Source organism: Neofelis nebulosa, chromosome 2 (genome assembly GCF_028018385.1).
Source record: "Neofelis nebulosa isolate mNeoNeb1 chromosome 2, mNeoNeb1.pri, whole genome shotgun sequence".
NCBI classification, from domain to species: Eukaryota; Metazoa; Chordata; class Mammalia; order Carnivora; family Felidae; genus Neofelis; species Neofelis nebulosa.
Genome location: NC_080783.1, coordinates 146978871 through 147005991, shown reverse-complemented (window position 1 = coordinate 147005991; position 27121 = coordinate 146978871). Strand labels below are relative to the sequence as shown.

Here is a 27121-nt window from a genome sequence, read left to right as displayed (position 1 = left end):
AAATTTACTTGTCCTAATGTACAGATTCACATTTTAGATTCTCAGTGGAATCCAGTTCAATGTTTTGACATTTACAGCATTATGTTGACTTGTAGTATTTGTCTCCTTGTACTTTTACATTTCGATGAGCACTTTTGAGTCTGGTTTATTTCTTGTGGAATGTGGACATAATGCAACACAGTAAAAATAATGAAAAAATGCAAATGAACCAAAACTAATATGCAAATGACATGAAAATACCTTATTGCTTTATCTAAGGCAATCTGTGCTAGTGTGCATATTTAAGAATTAACAAAAGAATTGGATTTCTATGGAAATAACCACTTTTACCTTTTATAAATTTGAAATTATATTTAAAAAAATAATCACATTAATTATTCTCTGACCACCAAACTGCTTGTAAACCACTTGTAGACTTCTAGAGATTTCTAGCAATCTAAATACTGTAAGAGAGAGTTGTGGCTTTATTGCTCATCTGGAATCCTGAACTCATCAAGTCCAGGGCTCTTTAGGTTAAAGTAAATAAATTGCAATCCAATTTCTAAGGGACCCTTGATGCCTCCTTGGTACCCGCTCTTTCTTTACCTAACTACTCCCTTGAGTTTGTCATAGTCTAATTAGGATAGGTAGCAAATTAAGCCATTCAGTATTGTGAGTATTGGCATATTATGAAGTTACCAGAGATTCATAGTGTGGTCCTCAGCTTTGCAGGTTCAGAGATATTTATCAGCTCACAGAATGATTGGACTCTGAGTTAGAATAGAGTTAGAATACTCTGTTGCTGCGTGTAACAGAGATGCAAAAGAGCAATGACTTGAATAAAGGAGAGGCTGGTGTGGCTGCATTTATCACAAGGTTATCCTTGTGACTCGGACTCCTTTTAGCTTATTGCTCTGCCATTTCTAGGTGCCCTAGTCTTCGTGGTCCAAGATGGTTCACAGCACATTTGCATTATAGTCATTAGAAGGAGGGGAAAAGGAAGGGGAGCACACCCTTTTCCTTACTGGGATGACTCAAGTTGTTTACATCACTTGCACTCTTGTTCCATTTACCTAAAATTAGCTGCAAGAATGACTGACACATACATTTTAGCTGGTGCACATATGTATGTGTTCTGTTTCTAAGGAGGGGAAGATATACTAGGTGCAGTATCTGTGTCTTCTCTGCATAACTACTGTACATTCTTCTGGTTTCTAGATGCTCATGTAACCCCCCAGGCTCTGTTCTAAGATCCTCCCCTTTTTTGTTGATACAATCCTCTACCCCAGGATTCGAAGTACAATTCATATGTCACTAACTCTGAAATCATATTTCCAGTCCCAACTCTTCCAGGAAACTTGAGGACATAGCCAATTGCCTGTGTGACCTTTCCACATTTACACATGGATGGCCTAGCGACAGATCAAATTTAAGATGGTTAACACAGTGTTGACTTCCCCTTCCCACCTTTGCTCTATTATCACTCCAGTTCAAGCTGTTAACATCCTGCCCATTGGCTTCTTTTTAACATCTTGTTTCCCAGCTTTCACCTTTGTCTACCTAAAGTCTGTTGCCCCTTATAGCAGACAGAGCTCTCTTTTAAACATGCAAACCCTCCAGATCCTCCAAATTGGTGTCTCAATTCTTTCATTATAAAATGTCCACCCTTTACCCTGGCTCACAAGGCACAATGTGGTCCAAACTAACTCTCAATCTTACCTCATTTAATTTTGGCCATATCACTCCCCTCATGCCAAAACGAATTCCTTTCTAGCCTGTAAACATACTAAGATCTTTTCTACGTTAAGGCCTTTTCACTAACTGTTCTCTGTTCCTGAAATGCTATTTCTCCTAATTCTTGCATAGCTATATTTTCACATTCAGGCTTCTGCTTAAATGTCACCTCTTCAGATTTGATAAGCACTCTAATTTATTACTCTGAAAATGCATAAATAAAAGAATCAAGCATCCATTCTGTCTTTTCTATACCATTCTATATTTCAGGGTAAACAAATAGTTGATAGGGGGAGAGTTCTTTTTTTTTTTTTTTTTTATAGAAGAGTCATAGCTAATAAATGAAACAAATTTGGAATTAGAATATTGGCTTTTTGCAGCTCCTATTGAAATAATGGATCTTAGCAACAATGTATGAACTTTGATCCTAATTTGGGAAGGAAAATGATAATTTTGAGACCAAATGAGGAGCCATGAGTATGGACTGCATATCATGATAATTGGGTATGATAATTTTGTGGTTATGTATGGGTTTTGGGGTGCATTTGTTTAAGTAAAGTCTACCCCAATGTGGGGCTTGAACTCATGACCCCAAGATCAAGAATTTCATGCTCCACCAACTGAGCCAGCCAGGCACCACAAGGTTATGTGCTTTTCTGAAATTCCCTATCAATAGATACTGAACTCTTTATGGATGGAATGATAAGGTATCTGTCATTTGCTTTAAAAACACTTTAGCAAAAAAAGAAAAAAAGAGGCAGAGTAGATAAAACAAGTATTGAGTAATGTTACTAATTGGCAAAGCTAGGTAATGGGTACATGGGAAGCAGAAGAAAGAATTTACAAATTCTGTTTTGAATATGTTTGAAAGTTTTCATAATAAAAGGTTTTTAAAAACATCTCAAAGGGTCCTTTTCCTATCAACTATTTAAAAGTAACCATATATTCGGTCACTATCATATTTTAGTTCTTTGCTTTGTCCTTAGAGTGATCCAATTTTTTATTTATTTATTTATTTATTTATTTATTTATTTATTTATTTATCTATCTATTTATTTATTTCTCCATCTAGAATGAGAGCACAGGCCTTGCCATGTTCAACACTATATGCCCAGCATGCAAAATACTTCCAGATACTACTGGTTGGTGTATACTGTTTGTGGAATGAATGAGTTAAATGTGGAACTGAAAAAGGTAATTTTAGATCAACTAAAATACAATCCTTTTACACAGCATTTAGTTGTCATATACTGCTTGCTATTAAATCATGATAATGAAAACAAAATAGGTTTGGTGCATCTGGCCATCAGTTAAGTGTCTGACTTCAGCTCAGGTAATGATCTCATGGGTCTTGGGTTCGAGCCCCGGATCTTGGGTTCGAGCCCCACATCGGGCTCTGTGCTGCAGTGCAGAGCCTGGAGCCTGCTTCAGATTCTGTGTCTCCCTCTCTCTCTGCCCCTCCCCCACTCCTGTTCTGTCTCTCTCAAAAATGAATAAACATTAAAAAAAATTAAAAAGAAAGGCTGTTGAATATCTGCAATATCATATTACAAAAAGAAAAGAAAAGAAAAGAAAAAAATAGATTTAAGTCAACTGGGAAAAATCCGGTAGATTGAGGGATAGTTGTCAAGCATTTCTTAGTTTGGTGAAGGTATTTGAGTTTGGTGCTATCATCAAGTGTGTATTTTGGAATTATTTAATGTTGCTTTGGTTATTTAAGGTGAAAAAATGCTATTATGTTATTATACCTAAAATAAGAATATTCAGTCATAGCCTTTTAAAAGTTGTCATTTGTTGGGGCACCTGGGTGGCTCAGTCAGTTGAGTGTCCAACTCTTGATTTTGGCTCAGGTCATGATCTCCTCTTTGTGGGATCAAGCCCTGTATCCAGCTCTGCACTGACTCTGCAGAACCTGCTTAAAATTCTCTCCTCGCCCCCTCTGCCTCTCTTCCACCCCTGCACTACTTCTTGCTCTCTCTGCTCTCTCAAATAAAAGTTGTCCTCTGAGGTTGACACTCCATCCTGAAGACCTTTGAAGTGAGGCTGGTAAAAGAAACAGCAGTCTGAATCAGAGTGGGCATGACTTTTAAACTGGAAATTATGTCTAGCTTAGTTACCTAATAATGCCTCGGATAAAAATACAACAATTCATATGTATTCTGTAATCAGTTTCATAATGACCTGTGCTGAGATGTCCAAGTCCAGAGTACAGAAAGAGAACAGGGTTGGAGATGTGAGGGTCACTGGATGGTAGCTGAAATCACAGGAGTAGATGGTATCATCCAAGGTTGAGTAGGACAAAAGGCATGAGTAGAATAGGAACACTCCACACAGACTTGAAAGTGGTTAGTTGCCAGAAGTAGGAAGACAATGAAAAGATTAAAGGGCTCTCGTGGAAGCCTAGGGAAAGAGTGTTTGAAAGAGGAGAAAGTGGACAATAATATCAAATAGTAATCAGTTAAGGTGAGGTCTAAGATGTTTCCACCTGCTTTAGCAAACAGATATTATTGGGACCATGATGAGAATTGTTCTACTGGTTTGCCCAGGGTTGAAATTAGCTTGCAGTGTTTTACGAGGAGGATGGGAGGGAATCTTTTAAGAAGTTTGACTATAGGGGCGCCTGGGTGGCGCAGTCGGTTAAGCGTCCGACTTCAGCCAGGTCACGATCTCGCGGTCCGTGAGTTCGAGCCCCGCGTCAGGCTCTGGGCTGACGGCTCGGAGCCTGGAGCCTGTTTCCGATTCTGTGTCTCCCTCTCTCTCTGCCCCTCCCCCGTTCATGCTCTGTCTCTCTCTGTCCCAAAAATAAATAAAAAATGTTAAAAAAAAAAAAAAAAAAAAAAAAAAGAAGTTTGACTATAAAGGGCAAGAAATGCCAGGGATTGAGGAGATCAGGACACAGAAGTGATTGGAATGTGTTTACATGTTGTTAGTAAGGAGCCAGTGATGAGGATTGCCAAAATGCTTATAATTCGCACAGGATCCGTGCAGTTTGGGGCCTCCAGCGTTCATGATGCTCATCTTCTCTCTCAGAGATGGGACTATACCTAATGACCTAAAATGCTAATCATCTTCCAGATTCTACTAAAGGAAAACATTAATCTTTTTCTAATCATCTCCCCCCAAATCGAACTAATCAGATCCTCATTTGTGCCCCCACCATAATCTGCAAAGATGCTTCATACTTTATTGCATTTATCTGGGTATATATCTCTTTTCTCCATATGCAACTTTTATTCAGAGTAGATGCCAAGTGCACAGCACTGTGGCTGACACAGTAGGTGTTCAATAAATACTAATATATCCTTCATTAAGTAATAACCTTCATTTTTATTTTTTAAATATTTTTTTATTATTTTTTAAAATTTATATCCAAGTAAGTTAGCATACAGTGCAACAATGATTTCAGGAGTAAATTCCAGTCATTCATCCCCTATGTACAATACTCAGTGCTCATCCCATCAATTGTCTTCCTTAATGCCCCTTACCCATTTAGCCCATCCTCCCACCTACAATGCCCCAGCAACCCTCAGCTTTTTCTCTATATTTAAATCTCTTATGTTTTGTCCCCGTCCCTGTTTTTTTATATTATTTTTGCTTCCCTTCCCTTATGTTCATCTGTTTTGTATCTTAAATTCCTCATATGAGTGAAGTCACATGATATTTGTCTTTCTCTGACTAATTTTGCTTAGCATAATACCTTCTAGTTCCAACCACATAGTTGCAAATGGCAAGATTTCATTCTTTTTGATTGCCAACTAATACTCCACTTTACACACACACACACACACACACACATACACACACACACATATACACATACACCACATCTTCTTTATCCACTCATCCATCGATGGACATTTGGGCTCTTTCCATATTTTGGCTATTGTTGATAGCACTGCTATAAACATTGGGGTGCATGTGTCCCTTCATGCAGCACACCTGTATCCCTTGGGTAAATACCTAGTAGTGCAGTTGCTGGGTTGTAGGGTAGGTCTATTTTTAATTTTTTGAGGAAACTCCATGCTGTCTTCCAGAGTGGCTACACCAGTTTGCATTCCCACCAGTAGTGCAAAAGAGATCCTCTTTCTCTGCATCCTCGCCAGCATCTGTTGTTGCCTGAGTTGTCAATCAATGTTAGCCATTCTGACAGGTGTGAGGTGGTATCTCACTGTGGTTTTCATTTGTATTTCCCTGATGATGAGTGATGTTGAGCATTTTTTTTCATGTGTCGGTTGCCCATCTGGATGTCTTCTTTGAAGAAGTGTCTATTCATGCATTTCTTCACTGGATTATGTGTTTTTTGGGTGTTGAGTTTGATAAGTTCTTTATAGATTTTGGATACTAACCCTTTATCTGATATGTCATTTACAGATTTCTTCTTCCATTCCGTCGGTTGCCTTTTAGTTTTGCTGATTGTTTCCTTTGGTCTTCAGGAGCTTTTTATTTTGATGAGGCCCCAGTAGTTCATATTTGCTTTTGTTTCCCTTGCCTTTGGAAACGTGCTGAGTAAGAAGTTGCCACGACTGAGGTCAAAGAGGTTTTTTGCCTGCTTTCTCCTTGAGGATTTTGATGGCTTCCTCTCTTACATTTAGGTCTTTCATCCGTTTTGAGTTTATTTTTGTGCATGGTGTAAGAAAGTGGTCCAGGTTCAATTTTCTGCATGTTGCTGTCCAGTTTTCCCAGCACCATTGGCTGAAGAGACTTTTTTCCATTGGATATTCTTTCCTGCTTTGTCAAAGATTAGTTGGCCATATGTTTGTGGGTCCATTTCTGGGTTCTCTATTCTGTTCCATTGATTTGAGTGTCTGGTTTTGTGCCAGTACCATACTGTCTTGATGACTGCAGCTTTGCAATACATCTTGAAGTCTGAATAACCTTCATTTTTAAAATGAAGCATCTGTGTGATCATACTGGATCTTCATAGCAACCCTGTGAAAAAGCACTATCAGTATTCTCATATTTAAAATAAGGAACCAGAGGCTTAAGAGAGTTAAATAACGTGTGCAAAGCACGCAGTAGGTTGGGAAAGCAAGGACTCAGACCTCATCTGCTAGCAAGATTCATGCTCTTATTCCCACCATACTCAATGAGTAAGTGAACAAATGCATGAATGGATGGGGAGAAAGAAATTCAAAAGGAAAAAAATCCCACAATGAACCTCTACACCCATTGCAAACATAACCCATACTTAGAGAAACTGATTGTTCAATAAATACTTTTTGGGGGAAAAAAGGGAACGATTATAAAGCTGAAAGTAAGCGTAAACTTCCAGTCTGTCAAACACTGGAGCTCACTTATTCTGCCTTTGTACAAAACAAAAAGGATTAACATTCATCTTCTCTTTGTTCATCTGTGAACACACTGGTCCAAGAACTTATTGGTACTTTAAAAAGACCAATTCTTCATGGAAAAAGAAAATGGCTTTTGCTTTAAAATGATTGTCTGCAGTGACCGCACAAACCCATTTGTCCACTCCTACTCTAGACATAAAGAGACACCTAGAGCCTGCTCTATGTGCTGGGCCTAACTGCCACACAACCTATGAAAAGAAAAGCTTAGTCCCCAAGACCACCATATGCTGGTATCACGTTGAAGCCATCTCATGTCTGACAAATCTGAAATTGTTTCTGGGAATTTTAGGACCTCAAATTTCCTCCAGTCACTGATTTATGATTTTATACCACTGTTCAATCCCAAGATCCAGAAAATTTAGAGTAAGAACTTTGGATTTGAAATAACTCATTGGAATCATCTAGTTGGGGAACCATATAGAGTAATGAATCACAGTGTATGTCCTGGGCAGGTTACTTTCTGTACCTCAGTGTTTCTCATCTGTAAAATGGAATTAGTGATAGTCCCTGTTCAGTAAGCTTCTCTGGAACTTCCATGACCATAACATTCTTGAACAGCCTTGCCCCCACTACTTCTACCACTCGCAGAAAACACAACTCCCTTCCAGAAAGGATTTAGCTCCAGCTATTCAATGGCTAAGAGAACCATTGGGAGGACCAAGGAAGTCGATGCCAGACTGAACTAGGACTAACAGCCACAGCCCCGGTGCAAGGCCAAGAACGAGTTGCTGCTCATGCCACAATCTAGCAGTTGTTGGAGAATCTGGCGGCTGCTTTTGCTACACAATATATACTAACAAAATGGATGCCGCATGTCTTCCCCCACTTGACTCCTTTTGGAATTCAAGTATCACGTGGGTGCATCTGGTCGGTCAGAACTTAATTTATACCTAAAATCTTAGCTTCAAATAAATCTGGGATTGGGGGATTTTTTAATTTTTTTACTTCTAGCCTTCCGTCCAAGAAAGCATTCTAGAAGGAGGTTGAATGTTGGACAAGCCCACCCACACTAGTTGCCATAAAGTACTAGTGATTACTACTATCTTGTTCAGCTCCATCTTACAAATGAGAAATTTGGCTCCAAGAGATTTAGTGAGGTTCTTCCCCTGGTTTGATGTCTATTCCTCTAACATGCTGCTTCTCCATTGACCTACAAACCCTTCATCTGGTCTATACATTTTCATTCTATTTCTCTTCAGGATGTTACCTGAAATATTTTCTCAGTGATTAAATTTACATGTTTTTTTAATGTTTATTTTATTTGTTTTTGAGAGAGAGAGAGAAGGAGATAGAATCCTAAGCAGACTCCACACCGTCAGCACAGAGCCCAACGCGGGGCTTGAACCCACAAACCATGAGATCATGACCTCAGCTGAAACCAAGAATCAGACACTCGACTGACTGAGTCAATCACGTGCCTCTAAATTTATATATTTTAATAATTATACTATATTCCACAGATTGATTTAGACTTGCTTAAATCATTCTAAAAGTTGCCTTTATTTCCCCCTGGTCCCCTGCCGCAAGTTTTGTTGTTTTGTTTTGTTTTCAGAATTCTAAACTGTTTCTTCAGTCTTAAGCTAAAGGCAATCAAAAGAAAAGAATCAAATCCACCTTTATTTCAGATCACTCAGAAAAAATACAAGGTGGGCTTTTACCGAACCAGCTCATTTTTCCTTCTGAAATATTTTCAGAACCATATTTATAGTAAGAGTTTGAACTTTCTCTCTCTTTTTGTTTGTTTGTTTGTTTGTTTATATAATCCCTACACCCAACATGGGGCTCTAACTCATGACACTCAGATCAAGAGTCACATGCTCTTCTGACTGAGTCAGCCAGGCTTCCCTGAAGTTTCTCTTTTTAACTAAAGTCTACTTCCTCTATTCGAGAAACTTACATTGAATGGGAAAAGAAATCTAAACAGTTTGGTGTTTTACCATTTGATCTAAAAATAAATAAAATTTTAGTCATGATTTATAATCCCCCCAAAACAAATCAGCTCTTTTTGTTACATTCAGCCAATTTTTTTCTTTTTTTTATTGAGGTATAATTGACATATAATATTATATTGGTTTCAGGTGTACAATATAATGATTCAACATTGTATATATTGTGAAATGATTGCCACAGTAAGTCTGATTAACATCTGTCACCATACTTAGTTACAAAAAGTTTTTTTCTTGTGATAAGAACTTTTAAGACATACCTGTCTTAGCAACTTTCAAATATGCAATTCAGGGGGTGCCTGGGTAGCTCAGTTGGTTGAGTGTCCAACTTCGGCTCAGGTCATGATCTCATGGTTCGTGAGTTCAAGCCCCGCATCTCACTCTGTGCTGACAGCTCAGAGCCTGTAGCCTGCTTAGATTCTTTGTCTCCCTCTCTGTCTGCCCCTCCCCTGCTGATGCTGTCTCCCTCTCTCTCAAAAAAAATGAATAAATATTTTAAAATTTTTTAAAAATATATGCAATTCAGTAGGATTGACTATAGTCACCATGCTGTACATTATATCCCCATGACTTACTTATTTTATAACTGCAAGTCTGTACCTTTTGACCACCTTCACCTATTTCACCCACACCACTGCAACCCCCAGCTGTCCTATCTATGAGCTTGGTGTTTTGGTTTTTTTCCCAAATTTCTCATAAAATTGAGAAAATTGAAAAGTCTTTCTCTGACTTATTTCACTTAGCATAATGCTCTCAAGGTCCATCCATGTTATCACAAATGGCAAGATTTCCTTCTTTTTATGGCTGAATAATATTCCTCTGTGTGTGTGTGTGTGTGTGTGTGTGTGTGTGTGTGTGTGATTGTATGTATTTTTTTCTCTATCCATTCATCCATCGATGGACACTTCAGTTGTTTCCATAGATTGGCTATAGTAAATAGTGCTGAAAGGAACATCGGGTGCAGGTATCTTTTCAAGTTAGTGTTTTTGTTTTATTTAGATAAATATTCAGAAATGGAATTGCTGGATTATACGGTAGTCCTATTTTTAATTTTTTGAAGAAACTCTCTTCTGTTTTCAATAGTGGCATGCACTCTGCATGAAGGTTCTCTTTTCTCCACATCCTCACCAATGCTGGTTATTTCTTGTCCTTTTCCACAGTCACCATTCTGACAGGTATGAGGTCGCTCATTGTGGTTTCAATTTGCATTTCCCTGCTGATGAGTGATACTGAGCATCTTTTCATGTGTCTGGTGGTCATCTGTTTATCTTCTTTAGAAAAATGTCTATTCAGTTCCTCTGTCTATTTATTTATTTATTTATTATCTTTTTAAAATGTTTTTATTTTTATTTTTGAGAGAGAGACAGCACGAACAGGGGAGGGGCAGAGAAAGAGGGAGACACAGAATCCGAAGCAGGCTCCAGGCTCTGCACTGTCAGCACAGAGCCTGATGCCGGGCTCGTACCCACAAACCGTGAGATCATGACCTGAGCCGAAGTCGGACGCTTAACCGACAGAGCCACGTAGGCACCCCTGTTCTTCTGTCTTAAGATTGCTTAAGGTATTCAGAGTCTTTTGTGGTTCCATACAAATTTTAGGAGTGTTTGTTCTATTTCCGTGAACAGCTGATTTCAAAGGGAGACTTGAGATTCAAAGAACTCTCCTCAAAGTCAAGTTTTATGCTATCAAAAGAATAAAAAAAGTAACCGCTACTTTGTCCAAAGGAACTTGGGCTCCAACATAACACAGGTGTCCCTCTGGCACCACACAAGCATCATCTCTTCTCTAAGTTTATTCTCTCCTAATCTAGAGAACTTCCACACTCATGCTGTCCTTTGAGACTAGGGAGTGTTTTCAAAATCAGCCCATGGTGGAGGCAAGAGGACCGGGATGAGCCATCATTTTGCCGTCTGCTAGTAGTGTGGCCTTGGACATGTTGTTTCACCTCGCTAGTGACATGTGAACATTTCACCCCAGTGTCCTCATCTGTTAAATGGAGGACTTATAGTTACTCATTCATTTGTATCCTTCCATTTCAAACATAGTCTTCAGTATGACTTTAATACATAAGATGACCAGAGCAGAAGCGGAGTGGGGGCCTAGTTCATGCACAACAGGGGCCTGGACCCTAGCCCAGACACCACAGTTTAGCTGTGACCTTAAGTTTGGCATTACTGTCTTCTATCTGCATATTAGACATGGTGGGTATTCAGTAACTTATTTTATTGTATTTTATTTTGTTTTTACTTTTATTATTTAGTAACTTTATTATTTGAGCGAGAGCGAACAGGGGAGGGGCAGAAAGATAGAGAATCTTAAATAGGCTCTGCGCTGTCAGTGCAGGGACATCAAACCATGCAGGCCTGGGGCTTCTCTGGAGGACCTCAGAAGCAGCTCCAGGGTGTAAAGATCACCCTCATGTTAACAAATTAGGACAGTGAGAGAAGCTGATGGCATAGCAGGTGAGATTTCTTTGCCACCACAGTGTGGGAGGGGTTGAAGTTCTGGGCCCATCATTTGGTTTTCTGGTGTCTCATAGCCATAGAGCTAGAAGGAACCAACAGAGGGAATAAGAACATGCCAGAGAAATCTCTGACAGAGCAACCGAATCTCTGCTTAAATACCTGCAGTGAAGTATTCAACATGACTGACATGCCTTCATCTGAGAGCTTCAGGTGAGTTCTCCCTCCTAGACCTGCCTTTTGGAACAATGTAGAACAAGCTAGGCTTTCCAATATCTCTAAAGGCACTGGGCCCAGTTCTTTTGTGGTTTCGTCACCTGTGTCAGTTTGAAACAAATTACCTCTTGGCAGAATCTTCAATTCAACAAAATGCCACTTCCCTCTGTTTTCTTCCTAAGTACCTTGCCTTCCAGTCATCTTCCTTCTTTCTCAAATGTCTGAAAACATTGATCATTTCCAATAGTGGCTGTGCCAGCCACAGGCTGTTGCAGATCACAGACAGTGCTTGAGAATTGTTCTGATAATGTGCAGAGGAAAAGAAAAGCTCTGTGGTCACTTTTTCCTTCTTCCTCTTTTTTAATGTTTATTTTTGAGAGAGAGAAACAGAGCACAAATGGGGGAAGGGCAGAGAGCGAGCAGGACACAGAATGCAAAGCAGGCTCCAGGCTCTGAGCTCTCAGCACCGAGCCCGACGTGGGGCTTGAACCCACAAACTGTGAGATCGTGACCTGAGCCGAAGTCGGATGCTCAACCTACTGAGTCACCCAGGTGAGCCCGCCTCCCTTCCTCTTTCCTTAAGCAAGAGTTGCAGTCTCCCGGGATGGTGATTAAAAGTCCCCTTGACTAGAGAAATGCCAGTGAAGGTTATGAATGGAGGTTTATGCTTGTGCCAGACGCTGGGCCTCTGTGGCCTAGAGATCAGCTGAATGGTACTTTTGTAGTGACACCTTGAAGTCTTGAGATCCTGATGAAATGAGTGTGTATGTGGAAATATCCAGGAGGGGGAGAGGGAGGGAGGTGTTTAGGGGACTGGGGAATCTGTCAGTAGTTCCACAATTGGCAGATGAGATTAAAACTCCAGCAACAGGAAAAGTCAGGGCCACTGACAATTGGAAATATTGGCATGGGGCATAGAGAGGCCTCCTGGCTGGATTAGGACCAGATGGGTAATAGGCTGACCCCCTCAGCTGTTCATCTTGATAATTAAAGTAAATCTTGCACCTGTGATATTAAATTAGCTCAGAAACCAAAGACAACCATGGGTAAAGTACGTTTGTTGGTTTGAACACAAAGGCTTACTATCAAGAGGCATCTAGTTTAAGAAGCATTTAGTTTGGAGAAAGAGCTAGAGTGATCTCTAGCTATTAACTCCTTGCCACCTGAGCTGATTCAAAAATAATTCAGAAACTCACTCTGAAGCGCTTTCCCCAAAAAGCCAGATACGAGTATTGCATTGAATAATTTTGTTAATTTCATAACTGAACCGAATTGTATTTGAAAGTTACAACTAAAGTCAGTCCTAAGGCATCTTCCTGTGAAATAAAACCTAATAGTATAGTTTAATAGAAACCAGCACTAGATTGAGTGATCAAGGGACCTGAGTCTGTCCTCTTTCCTAATAGTAAACTTGGACACATCTTTTGATTTCTCCAGTCTTCTCTAATCTACAAAATGAGATTGGACCAGAGTGCTCAAACTCAGATTCCATGAAACTTTTTTTTTTTTTTAATGTTCATTTGAGAGAGAAAAAGAGAGCATGGGGAGGGGCAGAGAGAGAGAGAGAATCCCAAGCAAGGCTCTGCACTGTCAGTGCAGAGCCAGAAACAAGGCCCGATCCCATGAAGTATGAAGTCATGACCTGAGCCAAAATCAACAGTCTGATGCTTAACCGACTGAGCCACCCAGGCGCCCCAGATTCCATGAAACTTATCAAACCCTCGAACTTGTAGTCATAGTAGAGACTGTCAAAGTGGACTGTAGTGAGTCCTTGTTTTAAATACTGGGAATGGAATGGACCACCTTAACCAAGGTTTCAACTGTTTAAAGATGACAGCATTAACAAGATGGACCCACTTTATCTTCACAGAAATTGCCTTGCATGGGGAATATCCGTAACTGGCCAAAATGAAGCCCACACAGAAGCTGGCTTCAACTTCTTGGTGTGATCAGCTCTCAACAAGGTGGGTTTTGTGCTGTGTATGGGGAGTTTTTCACACCTCATGAGGGAAGTCAAAACCATGCACAATCCCTGGTTTAGAATATGGGTCAGATTCCTTTTGCTGGTTAGAAAGACCTGGCCATGATTTTTTTGAATTTCTAAGTATTACTAATTTTGCCGTACTAAGCAATCAAGTAGTTACAACTAAACACCCCACATCACGAGTGGATTTTAAACCTCTATAACAGCCTTGAAGCAGATGGACAAATAAGGAGTAAGTCCCATTGAGCTAGAGAGAACGCTAGAGGGGCCAGAGGCCAAAATGTTGCATTGCTGTGGATTGCCCCCCTTCCCTAAGTGAAAATGTTCTAGTGGTCAGATGAAATGACTCCTCAACAGGGTCATTAACAATGCATCACTTCCAAACACAGCTGTCCCTATCAAGGACACACATGCTCTGAGGCCTGGGGTACGAGGAAAGAACAAGTGACCCTGCTACTTTAGCTCTTGATGAGGTACTTCTTTCAATATCTGCAATTGAGTTAAACTGATCAAACCATCTGGGTGGCGTAGAGTTTTTAAAACTAGAATTTTATTTTCAGAGGTTATCTACCAGAATATAAATTACATCCCCCAAATATACCTTCTGCCCCCAGATTAATCTTTAAAATCAGTTCTACTGATCTAAGCTCTTTCAATGTATAGAACACAAAAAATAGACCAAAATGTTGACACAGTGGACTGGTAGGGGCTAGGTTTTTTAATCCCCTTTATGCTTATCTCCATTTTTCTAGTTATCAAATACATTTTTGTAGCCAGTAAAATGAAAATACTAATCATATTAGTATACCTGAACTGCCAACTATGTTTTAAAAATAAAACACAGCACAACAGCAGGAAAGAAAAAAATACCAAAATACCGGTGCTCACTCCTAAGTGGCTTCTGGGTGCTATCGTTATGCATTTTCCAAATGTTCTATAATGTGCATGTACTTATGATAATAGCAAAAATGACTATTTTAAGATCTAGTTAACTGGTTGCAGCTTGCAGTGAAAAGTCTTCAGTGGATGGGAAGTTTTGTGGTCAGTCGCTATAAACTGGGGAGAACAGAGGGGAGGACCCCTGCTCTCAGTCTGTACTTGGAAAAATGCAGAGGTGCACTGCTGGGGACCAAAGATGGGGGTGCCGAGGGAGACACTGACTGACCTAAGATTTCTTGTCCTGAGTTTCATGCTGGGTGGGATGAGTTCTGCCTGGAGTCCTCATGAGCCTTGCGATCCCGTATTTGGTGATAGTGTGCTTGCGTTTACTTCTCTGGTGTTCTCCCCCGGCTTTGAGTAGTGCCATTTGCGTGTCGCAGATTTTGTACAAGGGAGAAACAGCATTTGTCTTCCTGGCCCAGCAGTCATCCCCATTCCGTGGCCAACAGAAACGAGAGAAGGTCTGATCCTCTAGAGGCGCAAGCCCCTTTTTGGACTAGAGTCTGAATCCCCCTACTAGGCTGCAACAGGAGACGTACTTCTAACCCGGTGCTAAGCTCGTTACGTGTCAGAACCGTACACCTGCTCTGAGGCAGTGCCGTCTACAGTGGTGTGTGTCTAGCATGGATTCGAGTCCCCTTGTAAGCAAGTTGGTAAAAGGGCAACATTTTATTGGTCTTTGCTTACAATGAACACCTTCACATCCCAATCACCTACAGGGGGCGTACTTACTAGAAAAATTACCAGACATTCCGAGGCCCAATAACCTCCATTTTAAATATTCTTTATATCAGTAAGTAAAAATAGTCACGAAATGGTAACATCCAAAAATTGATGTTGGTAGGCCAACAGATTTCATCTTCTCTGCTCCATAAGCTCACTGAGGAAAAACACAGGAATGTTTTTATATCTCTCAAGCCAGTGCCTTTCAAGGTCCAGTTCACTTCTTACTGTTCTATATGTACAGTTAAGAATTCACACAGGCCCCCCGATGTTGATGTCAAAAGTGGTTCCCCAAACCTCTGACTTTGTTATACAAAAAAACACCTAAATCTATAAATGGAAAAAAACAAAACAAGAACCTCTATCAGCTTTATTAGCTGCAATGATATGCATTATTTGTAATTATAAATTACATGTAACATGTAATTATAACAAAAACTTTAGTTTTGAAAAACGTTTTATTCAAGAATTACATAATTTCAAATATCTTCCAAAATACAGTTTCCTAGGTTGCTACAAAAGAAAGCAAATTCAATAAGAAATTTAAATCATTAAATATGTTTCACTAGTATATACATACAGAATGCCAAGCAATTAATATTTAGCCCTGGAATGCGTACCATGTCTTTTGTTTTTCCTTATTAAAGAAAGGCTCAATCCAGCACTTGGTATAGGCTATGTACAACAGGCCGAGTTCAGTGTTCACAGGAGTTTGACATCAGCTGCCTCGATTTACAGCTGTGGTAGTTTGTCCACAGGGGTGTCAAATTTGAAGTCTGTAGGAAACAGATCTGGAGCTCGAGGATAGATCAGCCTGTAGGACTGTCTGATTGTAACATCAGCGACACCAGCAATATCTCCAATTTCTAAAAGACGGAAATCAACATATTAAGGATAACTTCCATCCTATCTCCCTTCCACTACCTGCATTCCAGTTTGTGAGATACAGTAATATAAAAGCCACAGTGAGAAAACGAGAAATGTTGATTTTTAAAACCTGACGATGGAAGTCCATATGAAGAGCCAGAATGGAGGGCTACAGTTAGTAACAATAATGAGGTAGGAGCCCTTATTACGTCAAAGGGCTGTCACAGTAGTAGGAAAAGATTCACTAGATGTAAAACATTGGAACAATGCCCAGGGCACAGCACCATGAGTGGTAACAATTATATTAGCCATAGGATCTAGTATCTAGAAAGACAGGAAGTCTTTCTGAGGATCCCGGGAGTAACCCATGAATACATTCTTATGAAGAAACTCACATCATCATTGCTATTTTTAAAAGTTCCTCTTCTAATTAACTTCTAGTTAATTCTGTTAAGAGGTTCTCTGGTTAAAAGGTTCAAGCTAAAAGGGAATCGTACTAGAAATAGTTCCACAACCTCTTCTGTCTACTTCGTACCTCAGATAGTACACAGCTACTTGATACAGCTGTACGTTCTAGCACAATGGGAAGCTTCCACTCTTGCAAACACAGAACACTGAGCACAGGGAGCTCACGAGTATTTCTAGTGTACAGTAGATCCACGTTTACCCTTCAAAGTCATTGTCACCTTTCTTCCTTTTTATTAAAAAGTCCCAAAGGACTGCCACTTGACAAGTATTGGGTTATAAATACTTAAACAAAATGGAGTTTTAAAAGACAGGCTTTAAAACAAACTCATTTTACCATAACCTTTCCACAGTTCAAATCATAAGGTTTTACGAGTTTTCAGTGTGGATGCCTGCCATCACTGTGCAACGAGCTAATTGTAAGTTTCTTATCCTCTAGACACAGATACCAGTGAACGCCAACCGGCCGCTGGGAAGGGAAGAAAGGGGCCTTAAAAACAAAGAACTTCATGTAACAAAGTGCCAAGATCAATATTTCTGTGTTGATTAGAACAAACTTTACAAGTAGGAATAAAGGTAAGGACAATCTGCTTTGCTTCAACTTCTCAATTTTACCAGAAGACTCAAAATTTCCTTAAAAAATATGACTGGAGGCCAAAGGGAACGGATAACCAATGGCTGGCTTCCTTCTAATCATTCTTCTATGTGATGTATTACTTTTATTAACATAGAAACATACGGCCTAAGCTGAGGCGAAAGGCTGTTCTGAGTAGGGTAGTACAGTCATCGCAGCAAGGAATTTCGCTACCTTTTCACTTTTGAACTGACTGCTCCTTTTTCTTTATGCATCTTTTTAAGGATCAGAGAAGTAATTGATGAATACATGGTTGTAAAGAAATTCACTTAGGACTTCTGTTTGAAAGTTCCCCTATGACAGTAAACTCAAAACTGGCTCTAGAAGGCTGAACTACTGTGCTCACTTCGGCAGCACATATACTAGAAGGCTGAACTACTTCTATCAGGATCTTCATTAAGAAAGTGAGTAACATATGAAAGGAGAAAGAGAAGAGGCTTCGAGGAATGTTACAGCTGCCGATCAGCACAAATTTCCCATGTGCCGAGCTGTGCGGGCCACGCCGGACAGCAGGAAACAGGCATGGCCCCCACCTCTCAAGATATAAAAAATTTTGGTTAAGTTTTGAGGGGAAAAAAGAACTATTCAAAATAATGTTTAGGTGGGACAAAAACAACTTCTAGAAATGAAAAATGGACAAACTCAATTCTTAAAGTGAATGGGAACAAAGCATGTCATACACAGAGTTACAACTCCACAAATATTTTTGTTTATGAGCCACTTAAGAAAATGTAGTATTTTGCTTGTCAGTTTTGACTCTAAGAAACTACCACTTAAATGTGGGTTTGGGATATTTACCTGCTTTGTACCTAAAATGGAAATACAATGACACACTAAAACTTCAGTTTCATCACTGCCCTTCCTGAGAAAGAATCCTACCTTTTTGGGTCCTCTTCTCAGCGGAGGCCTGTGAGGCCATGTAAATGGCTGCCGCCGCCACAGATATCGGGCTCCTTCCAGGAACCAAGTCCAATTCCACAGCTTTACGGGCTATGTGTGTAGCTGCCATCTGTACTTGTTTAGGAAGACAAAGGTTGGAACAAAACCTGGACATGAAATCCCCGGTTGTAATCAAATCCACACTGGTTTCTAGAGCTTTCAAAATAAGTTTAAAGCATCGACCGATTTCTTTCTTAGAAATTCGTGACACGGCACATATTTCTGAAAAAAAAAAAAAAAATTTAAATCCACATAAGTCATATGGTTCACTAAAAAATCATTTCTGATTGTAAAATATATTCGATTTGCAAAAATGCAATTATGCTTTAAATGGCCTGATTAAAAAATGGGCAGGGGATCTGAATAGATACTTTTCCAAAGACAACATGCGGATGGCCAACAGGCATGTGAAAAGATGCTCGACATCACTAATCATAGGAAAATGCAAATCAAAACCACAACGAGATATCAGCACATGCTGGTCAGAATGGCTATTTTCAAAAAGACAAGAAATAGCGAGTCTTAGGGGAGAAGATGTGGGGGAAAGGAAACCCTCATGCACTGTTGGTGGGAATGTAAATTGGTGCCACTATGGAGCCCCTCAAAACACTAAGAACAGAAAAACCGTATGATCCAGCTATTCCACTTCTGGGTATTCATACAAAGAATACTAACACACTGATTCAAAAAGATATATGCACCCCTACGTTCAATGCAACATTATTTACAAAAGGCAAGAAATGGAAACTATCCAAATGTCCATCAGTGGAGAGATGGATGAAGGGGTGCTATATAAACACGATGGATACTACCCAGCCATAAAAAAAGAATGAAATCTTGTCATTTGCAACAACATGGATGGGCCTAGAGGGTATTATGCTAAGTGAAATGAGCCCGAGAAAGACAAATGATTTCCCTTGTAAGTGGAATCCAAAAAAACCAAAACAGACAAATGAAACAAAAACTCATGGATACAGACAGCACACTGGCGATTACCAGAGGAGAAAGGACTTGGGGAGTAGACAAAAGAAGTGAAGGGAGGCAACTGTCTGATGATGTAACTAGACTTTTAGTGATTACTTCATAGTGATTACAGACGTCAAATTACAGCTGACCCCTGAACAACTCGGGTTAGGGGGTGCCAACCCCCAGCACAGTCACAGCTCCACAGAGAACTCTTTATTCCCCCAAAACTTAACTACCAATAGTGTATTATCGACAGGAAGCCTTATCGATAACAGTCAACACTGATTTTGTATACGTATTATAGACTGTTTTTATAATAAAGTAAGCTAAAGAAAATATTAAGGATATTATAAGAGCAACTACAGTACTATATAAAAAAAAAATCAGTGTATAAGTGGATGCACACAGTTCAAATTCGTGTTGTTCAAGGGTCAAATGTATAATACTGTCCACCCAAAACTCATATATAGTATACATGGTGTATATATATATACATGCATGGTATACAACATACCATTTTTACTTTAGCTGTAAAGAAGTCTTTCAAACAAGTTAAATGTAGGTTCTTAATATCTCAAAATATTAACTTCTCTGAAATTTCAATTCAAACAAGTTAAGTTTCTTCTAATCCAAACTTTGTTGATATTTATGTATTAATCTGTTATAAGAAGTATGTCTATCACGGGAAAAAAAAAAAACAAAAAACCTCAAAGCTAAAGAGTACTTCTCAAGCTACCCAATGTCACATGTACATGCAACCCCTGGGATTATAGGCGTAATAACATGAGATCAAATATTCGACCCTGTTATTCTAAATACTAAACTACCAAACACTTTCAGACCAAAAGCCTTCGTTTTAGTTGTAATAATAAAAACGATGATGATGATAAAAGCCACTGCCGCATCGTAAAGTACTCACTGAGGAATGAAAGGTAATGAAAATCTTAAGCTAAAACGAACTCTGGAGGGCAAGTCAGTGTGAGCGTCACAGCCAATAGGCTGTCATGTATTCGTGACTGCAAACTGGACAAAAATACGAGTTCTCCCAAAGCCTTCAGCTTAAGTGTAAAAGTGCAAATTGTAAACCTCGAGAATGTTTTCTAAGGCCTGATTCCCTCACCTGTAGAGACCTGTGCTAGGAGTGGAAATGGTTTTCCATGCATCAAGGGTACACGCTTGGTAACAAAGGCTTACTCTGGCCTACGAAGCCAGGCCTCAAAGCCCACAAGATGAAGTCAGTCAGAAGATCTCACGAGCAAAGAACACGGAGCTTACGTGGACTAGAATGACTAAAACAGCTGGAAAAGAACATGGCTAAGATCTTCTGTCAAGGAACAAAATAAGGAGGCATCTGGAAATGATACAAAGATGGATTACTGGAGGTAACCAGGAAGACATGACTCAGCTACGTAGTGTCAAAGCTCCTTGACTTCAGTCTGTTACTTTAACATAGAAAACATTTTTATCTTCGCAACTAAAAACTTACCTTTAAATGTCCTAGGAACCCCTTCTTGTCTACAGGCAATATAGAGACAAGCGGAAGCTATGGCATCATTAGCTCTTCCCTTCAGGCTCTTCTGTTCATACACTTGCTTGAATAAATTATTTGTTCGATCCTTTAAAGCAAAGAAGCGAAGTTTAATTAACTCTAGGCCATTTAATTAGTTGCAATATCAAAATTTCATATGTTCATTAAATTATGCTAAGTCAATGCCAGAATGGCTTAAAGAAGACAGACAAGAACTTACAACTATATTTCGAGGGAGGTTGATTCTGTCTGCCATAGTAGTGATTTCTTTGAAAGCATTCATCATTGCCCGATCAGAACTACTCATTGTTCTCCGATTTTGGTACTTAGAATTGCCAAATTCATCAAAACTTGCAGCTCCTGTACCCTGTAAAACAAAGTTTTATAACTTTATGCAAAAAAAGTTTTCAAAGAATGAACCGACATTTCTAAGAAAACATAACTTACATGATCTGACTCCATATGCCCAAGAAATCTACCCTGTGGCTCCTCCCTATTCCTTAGAACAAATACCAGGTTAAGATGGTTTAAATGAGTATCTGTGAGAGAAGCCAATAACACAAACTGTCACATTAACAGACCTAAGGAGAAAAATTGAAGGATCTTCTCCAAAGGTGCTATAAAGGCAGGCAAACAAAATTCAAAAGCCATTTTTCGAGAAGAACTCGCAAAATACTACAAATGAGTGGGTGGTGCTTATTAGAAAATCACTCCTCCAGGCTTAGGCCAGAACAACGATTAATGGAGAAAAAAGGCATGCTCTGTTTTACTGTGCTTCACTTTACCGCATTTAGCAGAGACTGTATTTTGTTATTGGGGTGGTGGTGGTGGTGGTTGTTGTTAACAAACTGAAGGTTTGTAGCAACCCTACATTGATCAAGTCTCTTGGCACCATTTTTCCAACAGCATTTGCTGACTCCAGATCTCTATGTCACATTCTTGCAATATTTCAAACTTATTCATTATGGTGATCTGTGATCAGTGATCTTTGATGTTACTCTCGTAATTGTTTTGGGACTCCACAAACTGCACACTTCTAAGACGGGAAACTTAATAAATCTGCATGTTCTCACTGCGCCACTGAGCAGCTGGTCCCCCCACCTTTCTCCCTCTCCTCAGGCCTCCCTATTCCCTGAGACACAATACTGAAATCAGGCTAATTAATAACCCCATAATGGCCTCTCCATGTTCAAGTCAAAGGAATAGTCCTATGTTTCTCGTTTTAAATCAAAAGCTAGAAATGTTAAGCGTAGTGAGGAAGGCATGTCAAAAGCTGAGACAGGCCAAACGACAGGGCTCTTGTGCCAAACAGCCAAGTTGTGAATGCAAAGGGAAAGTTCTTGAAGAAAATTAAAAGTGCTACTCCAGTGAACACACCAATGATAAGAAAACGCAACAGCCGTATTGCTAATGTGGAAAAAGTTTTAGAAGTCTGCACAGAAAGTCAAACCAGCCACAACAATCCCTTAAGCCAAAGCCTAATCCCAGAGCAAGGCCCTAACTCTATTCCTTTCTATAAAGGTGGAGAGAGGTGAGGATGCTGCAGGAGAAATTTGGAAGCTAGCAGAGGTTGGTTCGTGAGGTTTAAGGAAAAGAAGCTGTCTATAGTACAGAAAGTGCAAGGTGAAGCAGCAGGAGATGTAGAAGCTGCAGCAAGTTATCCAGAAGATCCAGCTAAGAGAATTCATGAAGGCGGCTACACCAAACAGATTTACAGCCTTCTACTGGAAGAAGATGCCATCTAGAACTTCCATAAACTTAGTTGATAAAGCAGCTGCAGGGTTTGAGAGGACTGACTCCCAATTTTCAGAGAAGTTCTACTGTGGGTAAAAACACTATCAAACAGCATCACAAGCTACAGAGAAATCACTTGTGAAAAGGAATAGTCAATTGACAGAGCAAACTTCATTACTGTCTCATTTTAAGAAATTGCCAGGACATCTGGGTGGCTCCGTTAAATGTCTGACTCTTTTATTTCTGCTCAGGTCATGATCTCACTCACGGTCATGGGATCAAGCCTCACGTTAGGTTCTGCGCTGACAGCACAGGGCCTACTTGAGATTCTCACTCTCCCCCTCTCTACCCCTCCCCTGCTCACACATGCACATGCGTGTTCTCTCAAAATCAAAAAATAAACTTTAAAAAAAATTTGCCACAGTCACCTACCCTTCAGAAACCATCAACATCGAGGCAAGACCCTGTACCAGCAATAAGGTTGTAACTTGCTGAAAGCTCACATTATGGTTATTAGCAATACAGTATTTTTAAATTAAGGTATATGCATTTTTTTTTTTTTACATAATGCTACTGCATACTTAATAGACTACAGTACAGCATAAGTATGACTTTTATATGTACTGGGAAGCTACAAAAAGGCATTTGACTCTCTTTATTGGAATATTTGTGTTACTGTGGTGGTCTGGAACCAAACCCACAGCATCTCTAAGGTATCCCTGTACTAGGAAAACTAGCCAATATAATGTAATTATAATTACATAATGTAATTAGACAAAAATTATATTAACTATACTGGTGTAATTATTTTAAAATTAGGCAAGAGAAAAATTAGAAGTACTAATTTGAGAAGGAAGTGGTAAACGATTTGCAGGTAGTCTTTTTATATACTTAGAACACTCAAAATCACTGTAAAACTGCTAAAAATAATAGAATTCATTAGAGGCAAGGTCAAAATGAATAGAAATCAATAGCCTTCATACGTATAACCAAACAGAAGACAATGAAAAACAAAAGCGCCAATACAAAACAACAAAAAAGATACGTATCTAGGAATCAACTTAAACATTCAAGACCCTTATGAAGAAAACATCCTCTGAAGGACACACATGACTTAAGGAAGTAGAAAAGCATACTATGTTTCTGGACAGGAAGAAGTCTACTTTCCCTAAGTCAACTTGCAAATAAGTCTAACCAAAACCTCACTGAAAATACCAACTTTTTTTTTTTAACAGAGTGATCCTAACCTTTAAATGGAAAAGACTAGTGAAGAAAATGCTAAGAAAGAAGAGCAACGAGGAAAAACTAATACTACTAGATATTAACACAGTGTGGTGTGACATGTGACTGACTAGGCCAGGACAGAGAAAGGACAGAATGTCCAGAAATATTCCCAAATACATACAGAAATCCAGTGTATGACAAATGTAGCATCTTAAGAATTTCTGCAGGGTAGGCATAAGCAACGGTCAAAGGATACAGGAGAAAACAAATGATAGTGGTTATCCTGTTTTTGACAGGGAAAGAGGGTTGTGGTGGGAACTGAGTTTGGGGGTCAAGAGAAAATTTATTGTGTTCTTTTTACATTTGTGTATGAGTCATGTATTTCCTATTAAAAAACAAACACTAAAAGAAGTTACAGTGTCCATTAGCTGTGATCTTAGATTTTAAGATGTCCTCAGTATGCTTTTTACTCAGCCTGTAAGGCTAAAGCAAATGCAGAAATCACGTACTTAAGATACTATCAGCTTTTTTCAAAGCCTATACCACTTTTCAAATTTTATATGTACTTTATAGAGCATGAAAAAATAATTAATAACTTGCCTTTTCAGAACACTTTCTTAAAAATAGACTATGCAGTGGTATAGATGAAGTTCTGAAACAGCATCACTTGATTAGTTTTCTTGAATATTGCCCCCACTACTTCCAATTCAGATAAAAGAGTAAAAAAGAGCCAGTTGCCAGACAGATTACACTACTGCCTTATCTAATAGCAGCCACTACCATTTACTGAATACACACTACATGTTGTTATAAACACTTTACAATACGTTCCCATGTAACCCTCAATGTTTCTATGAAGTACTCTTATTCTCACTTCACTGATGAGGAGTGTGAAGCTTTATACGTCATTTAGGTAGGTCATAAATTCACCAATATTAGAAAACAGGCTATGCTGACCTACAATTATCTTAGGTAATGTGGGGGGGAAAGAAAAGACATTTATAATATTCAAGGAACATATCAATAAGACCTCATAAAGATCATTCTACATTCAATTTTTGGGCAAAATGTGCTTCATGAAAACAAGGGCCTAAGATATAAAGACTGTAGTTTTGATCTGTGTGGAAGATATGTGTAAGGGAATAATCATTCCACAACAGTATGACTGGTAAATCTCATTCTCAGGTCAAGATTCCTCACGGGGCAGTGACTGATACTTTTGCAAAGTTTCCAAAACCCCCAGGTCTTTGGTTAGTCCATACTTGCTACTTCCTGTTGAGCGGATTTATTACCTTGCCAATCATGGTTGACAAATCTCCGTCACTCAGTAGAGGATTCTGAGAGTCTCCAACTCGAGATGGATCTTTTGTTGCTTTATCATTGCTGAAAGTTCTCCATTCAGACCCCACGTCAATAACTCGGTCACCTAAAAATACAAGCACAAGTCTAAATAGGATCTACTGAACACTCTTTAATGCCCAACTCAGGCGCTTTTATTCCTAGGAAATCTCAACATGGACATCTAGGCTCCAGCTTAAGTATCAGGTCTCAGACATCTGTCCTAAAGCGTTCCTTTAACTATGATGCCAGGCCAATAACCCTTTTTAGACATTATGCTTTGATTAGTCATATTCTAACTTTTGGAAGAAAAAAGTATTAGTCAAAATAAACACACACAGCAAAATAAAGCTATTCATATGTTATACAAAGATAAATGTGATTCAAAACCAAAATTTGCAAGGGACATAGAAAAAACCAGAAAGCACTTTTCACAATGGTATTAATGCACACAGTTTCATATAAAAAAAAAAATTAAGCTTTCATGGGAAATGTTTTGCAAAGAACTAAGCTGAAACTTATGTTTTAGTAACTACTAAATGAAAAAAATATTTCTGGCTAAATAATTTATACAGAGTAAAATGTTAAGCCTAGAATTAGTGAGAAGAAAACCAGGTAGGTATTTTCTTTTTAAGCAAAGGGCCAGTGGTAAAATAGGTCACGCTAGGAAACTAAATACGAACAGATTTGGTTGATCACTGCTTTGGGGGGAATGCTCAGTAGCTCGTAACATCTCCACAGCGACAAGAGTTATTACCACTGAACAGCTGCCCACGCTAGTCACTGTGTAAATGTTCTCTGTTAATCCTCCCAGTCTGATAAAGGTAGGTACCACTTTTACTGCCACTTTAGAAATAAAATTTGTGTAAGATGACACAACTAGAATGGAAATGTGCAACTGATCCCAAAGACTGTTCTATACTGGATTTGTAAAACATGAGCTTTTCCACCAAAGTGTGACAAAACTGAGAGCAGGAACCAGACCATTTTCATTGTTGCCGAAAGAGAAAGGAGAAAGAAATGGCAGAAATTAGTTAACTCAGTAATTAAAAGAGCTTCTGGTGACAGTCAATTAATATAATGGTTACGAGCACGGACTGTACCATTTGCCACTTAGCCTTGGACAAATCATGGCATTTCTCAGCTTTAAATCTCCCTAATAACCTCACAGTCTAAAGATCATAAAGATTAAATAAGCCAAAACAGGTACAGCACCTGCATGTAAAGTGATTAAAAAGTTCAAGGTGAGTGCCTGATATTAGCTATCTACTACTAGGAAAATGAAAATAGTTTGACACATCTTCTGACATCTCCCTCCTTTTGAGACTTTAACAGTAGCAGAGTGCTCCGCCACAGGTATATGACCAGAAGGACAGCAAAGAGAAAAGAAGGAAGGAACTCAACGTAAACTCTGCTAAATCCTCTGAGATACTGTCTATGTAGTACATTAATTAAAATGCTTATGAACCAAGTATAGTAATCTTAATCTAATCTTACTGCTTTATTTAAGGACGGAGGTAAATGTGCAACAGAATCATTCCTGATGGTTCTGGAATAATTTATATTTCTTTGAACACTCAAAACACTTGGGAGTAACCAGATATCACTTGGACTATTTCCTGTTACAAGGGAACTGAGATGAGAGGCAGGGTCCCCATCTGCCCTACCCGTATGTAGTAAGAATGGCCAAGGAAAGCAGAAGCAGGCAGATCAGTTTATAAGGCAACTTCAGGAGATGAGAGATTGAGCAGGTGGCCCCAAATAAGAGCAAAAGAAGGTTAAATGGATGGGACTGTCATGATGGATTTTTCTGCTTCCCTCTCAAAAAAATAAACATCACTAAACTTGGGAAGCAATTCTAATTATATAAATTAAGATTTTAAAAACTTACCTGAAAGTAACAAAACCTGTAATTATGGACTGAAGTCTCACTGTAATACTAACTAAACAAGGCCTGTATCTCAGAGACCAATTTAAAAAGACTGATTTTTCTTCCTTTTCATAACAGAATTATAATAATGCCTGCTTACAAATGTGTGTGTGTGTGTGTGTGTGTGTGTGTGTCTGTGTGTGTGTGTATGCAAAACAAAAC

At 39.1% G+C, this 27121-nt stretch overlaps 1 protein-coding gene and 1 long non-coding RNA gene across 5 annotated transcripts in view; one reads left to right on the top strand and one right to left on the bottom strand.

Annotated features, from left to right (window-relative positions):
- Nucleotides 1-305: 305 nt before the first annotated feature.
- On the top strand, nt 306-18261 carry LOC131504422 (uncharacterized). 4 transcript variants are annotated; one of them, XR_009257985.1, is made up of 5 exons: nt 306-2217; nt 2786-2907; nt 11550-12240; nt 13559-13652; nt 17106-18261. It is a non-coding gene; the product is annotated as an uncharacterized LOC131504422 (long non-coding RNA). The 4 variants fall into 4 exon arrangements; XR_009257986.1 differs by lacking the exons at nt 306-2217; nt 2786-2907 and adding an exon at nt 10087-10185; XR_009257984.1 differs by lacking the exons at nt 306-2217; nt 2786-2907 and adding an exon at nt 10093-10571.
- GTF2B (general transcription factor IIB) overlaps nt 15774-27121 on the bottom strand; it is a 32473-nt gene continuing 21125 nt past the window's right edge. The window contains exons 3-7 of the mRNA XM_058716686.1: nt 24984-25117; nt 20954-21100; nt 20692-20821; nt 18180-18461; nt 15774-16200 (exon numbers count right to left, since the gene is read on the bottom strand). Coding sequence (XP_058572669.1) covers nt 16067-16200; nt 18180-18461; nt 20692-20821; nt 20954-21100; nt 24984-25117 — 827 coding nt within the window. The 3' untranslated portion in view covers nt 15774-16066. The remainder of the gene's footprint in view (nt 16201-18179; nt 18462-20691; nt 20822-20953; nt 21101-24983; nt 25118-27121) is intronic.